Source organism: Phaethon lepturus, unplaced genomic scaffold (genome assembly GCF_000687285.1).
Source record: "Phaethon lepturus isolate BGI_N335 unplaced genomic scaffold, ASM68728v1 scaffold62, whole genome shotgun sequence".
Classification (NCBI taxonomy): domain Eukaryota; kingdom Metazoa; phylum Chordata; class Aves; order Phaethontiformes; family Phaethontidae; genus Phaethon; species Phaethon lepturus.
The window spans coordinates 5965-9259 of NW_010523805.1; the positions used below are offsets into that span (position 1 = coordinate 5965).

The 3295-nt window shown below is 43.9% G+C and overlaps 1 protein-coding gene across 1 annotated transcript in view; it reads right to left on the bottom strand.

Annotated features, from left to right (window-relative positions):
- The window catches only part of LOC104617008 (pantetheinase-like), a 6199-nt gene extending 3932 nt beyond the window's left edge, over window positions 1–2267 (bottom strand). The window contains exons 1-3 of the mRNA XM_010282212.1: window positions 2047–2267; window positions 1814–1944; window positions 565–757 (exon numbers count right to left, since the gene is read on the bottom strand). Coding sequence (XP_010280514.1) covers window positions 565–757; window positions 1814–1944; window positions 2047–2262 — 540 coding nt within the window. The 5' untranslated portion in view covers window positions 2263–2267. The remainder of the gene's footprint in view (window positions 1–564; window positions 758–1813; window positions 1945–2046) is intronic.
- Window positions 2268–3295: the final 1028 nt, after the last annotated feature.

Sequence of the window (3295 nt, forward strand, 5' to 3'; positions counted from 1 at the left end):
AAGATGTCCCCTGCAAAAGCACTATCTGGCTTGGCTAAAATTGTGCTGAGGATCAGCTAATGTTTACTGAGTGTGGAAAACTCCGTCATGGCTTCTTTCCCGTTTATATCATAAATGTAGCCGTTAGGTGTTTGGTATGCGGCACGCGCTCTGCCGCTGCGGTGCTCCTGGGAATGATGCCTCATGGATTGAGCACTTGCCTGCTTCTCCTCCTGGCCATACTATCTGGCTTGGCTAAAATTGTGCTGAGGATCAGCTAATGTTTACTGAGTGTGGAAAACTCCGTCATGGCTTCTTTCCCGTTTATATCATAAATGTAGCCGTTAGGTGTTTGGTATGCGGCACGCGCTCTGCCGCTGCGGTGCTCCTGGGAATGATGCCTCATGGATTGAGCACTTGCCTGCTTCTCCTCCTGGCCATGAGAACCTTGTACGGGATCATCCTGGACTGGTTGTAGCTCCACAATTATGTAAAATTATTGTATCCACCAGCTGAAATTGGTGCCAGAGAGATGAAAAGTATACTGGTAACCAATGGCAAGGTGATGCTGAAGCACCTGCTTACCTTGTGGTAACGAGCCACCAGTTTCCCCTCCGGGTCAAAGACAACGTTGGTGTTGTACTGATAGCGACCGTCGTTGGGGCAGCCGGGATCACTGGAGTTACATGGCTTCTTGTCCCCAATGTTTGCAACCACATAGATGGAGTTATTCCTGGCCAGGCAGCTGAGTCGTTCCTGCACGGGTGCTGGAGCAAATCTAATGTATTTTAGGTGGGGGAAAAAAAAGTATTACAAGTTTAAATTGTGATGTGGAAGAAATGCATTCAATATTACTGTCCCACTAATTGCATATCCTCAGGTGCAGATCAAATCAAAGTTTCTGTTAATGTTCTTCTCTGTTCATAACACCATTTTAAATTGCTGGTCTCTCTTAGCTTTAAAAAATTATCTCCGTGTGTTCTTTCCTGTACCCTTAACAATGTTGTTTTCTGTGTGGGTATAATTCCCAGATAACATACATACAAAGATACGGACAGCTTCAGAAAACAGAGGAGAGACTAAATCAATATACAAATATAAACTTAACTTAAAGATAATTTTCAGGCAGACCTAAATCTTGACATAAAAGACTATTTTAGCCTTTTTAAAGACTCTTCACTTTAAGGCAGCTGCCCATTAGCTTTAATAAAAAGTGGCCGCAGCATTTACAGAGCTGAGGACTCTTGAAAAATCTTCCTTCATAAAGCCACAGAACAGAAGAATACGAAAGCTTAGCTTAGACACGAACCTGGTCCTCATGGGGTCCCCTGCTGACGGGCATTCAGAGCAGCCCTGTGCAACACAGCAGACTGTGCAAGCGGCTGGATTTCTAAAAGGTTCTTCTTTCAAATCCAGAGAAATACGTTGTGCGGTTTGATTTAGAAATCACCCAGCCACACGAACTGAGGATTGAATCCCTTTGTCTAATCAATGCATCTGACATGATAATAAACTAGCTTATACTTAAAGAAGATGTTCACAACTGATCTGGAGTGATAAAGTTTTACAAGTTTTAAAAATAATGATTTTGCCTAAATTTCTTCATTTTCTGCCTTTTGCAATTTTTAGAAGTGAGACTGTCTCAGTGCTTTTTACTTTGCATATTCCCATTAGCTTTCAATTAAGTGTTAGTTTTGATGCATCTCATTTATATGGTACTTGGGATTTTTAACAGATTAAAAAAATTAACAGCTCTTAGGCATTTACTGGGAGCAGCTCCTGACTCCATGAGACACTACTTTAAAACCACATACATCACTGCAGAAGACATCACCTTGTGGGGTCGGTGCAGGGAATCCAGTTCACCGCCGGATCAGGGATATCCTCCAGGTAGGGGTAGATGGTTTCTCTTGTGAAACGCCAGCCGTAAATGCCGTCTTCAGGAGTCACAATGATGTGGGCGCCCTGACACGACAGACTCCGTTAAGAATTCACCCATCAACAGAACCAGAAGGGTCAGCAGGAGAAGACAACACTAATTAACAACGCTCACAATACACCTAGTACCTGCTGGGCAGCTTCCCTGATGGGCCCTTCCAAAACATCCATGTTTTTGTTCATCAGGGCCAAAGCATCATCGGGAGAAACGGGCTGGTAGGTGGCATCTGGCAGGATGACCGCGTGCTCGTAGACGGCTGCGATGAAGGTGTCGGAGGCAAGGGCCTGAAGGACTGCGAGTGCAAACACCGCAGCGTGCAGGAGCGGCGGCTGGCAGGGGAGCATGGCTGGGGCCTCGCAGCTCCTGCATCAGGCATGGGCAATATAAACCAGATAGAAGGAGGAGGTGTAAACACTAACAAGTTTGCTTTGGAAATAATCCTCTATTGAGTAATCTGGGAAGGTACAGTACAGTTCTGCCAACAACTGGGACATTTATTTATAATAGGAAGTCAAAGAATCATTTCTAGGAATTGGATCTTGTTTCCGATTTGAAATACTGTAAATAAAAGGTAAACTAAAGGTTAAAAGAGGACGTCAGAAGCAATGCTGATCTACGGGGGGCTCCTGGAAGGAGCAATTGCACGCTCCATTTGTACATCCTCCTCCGGGCTTCCAAACCTGTCTCAGGGCGAGCCCAGACTGCCCTGGTTAGGGCACACTACTCCATATAACCTTACTGTGTGTGGCTGCCATCGGTTAAAAGTGCAGCCGGTGCTGAAGGCAGATCCCCTGCGTGACGTACAGCCCTCATGCTTCAGAGTGTAGCCAATTCATCTACACTTATGAGACATGTGCTCCTGCCATGCCTCTTGCCCGTGGCCAATGGCTTATTATAGTCGTAGCAGGTGTCCTGAGAGCATCCTCCCTCCCAGGCTCATACTGCGGTATAAACTAGCCCTTGAACTGTGCTGATCTCTGCCTAGAGCTAACGTACTCGCTTGTTTTGTGAGAAAGAATTGAACAACACAATTTTTTTTTACTATTTTTGTTGGGAAAATCAATTTTTGCACTATAAACAATTTGAAATTGCTCATAAAAAGCAATTTTTTTCTTCTGGAAAGTAATTTTTGCATAGTATTTTTGAAATAACAAATTACTACTGTAGTTTCAGGTGCTTCATAAAAAAAACTCGTTAGACCTGCAGTATGTCTGTGAGGGTAAAGGAATATAACCTGGCTAATCATATTTACCACTCCATAAGAAATCAAGGAATATATTCTTCATCCTGACAATATCTTCCTCTTCACGATGTAATTTCACCCAGAAGTTTCATTTTTGTCCATCAGCCTGTCAGTGTTTAAGAGGCATTTGAACA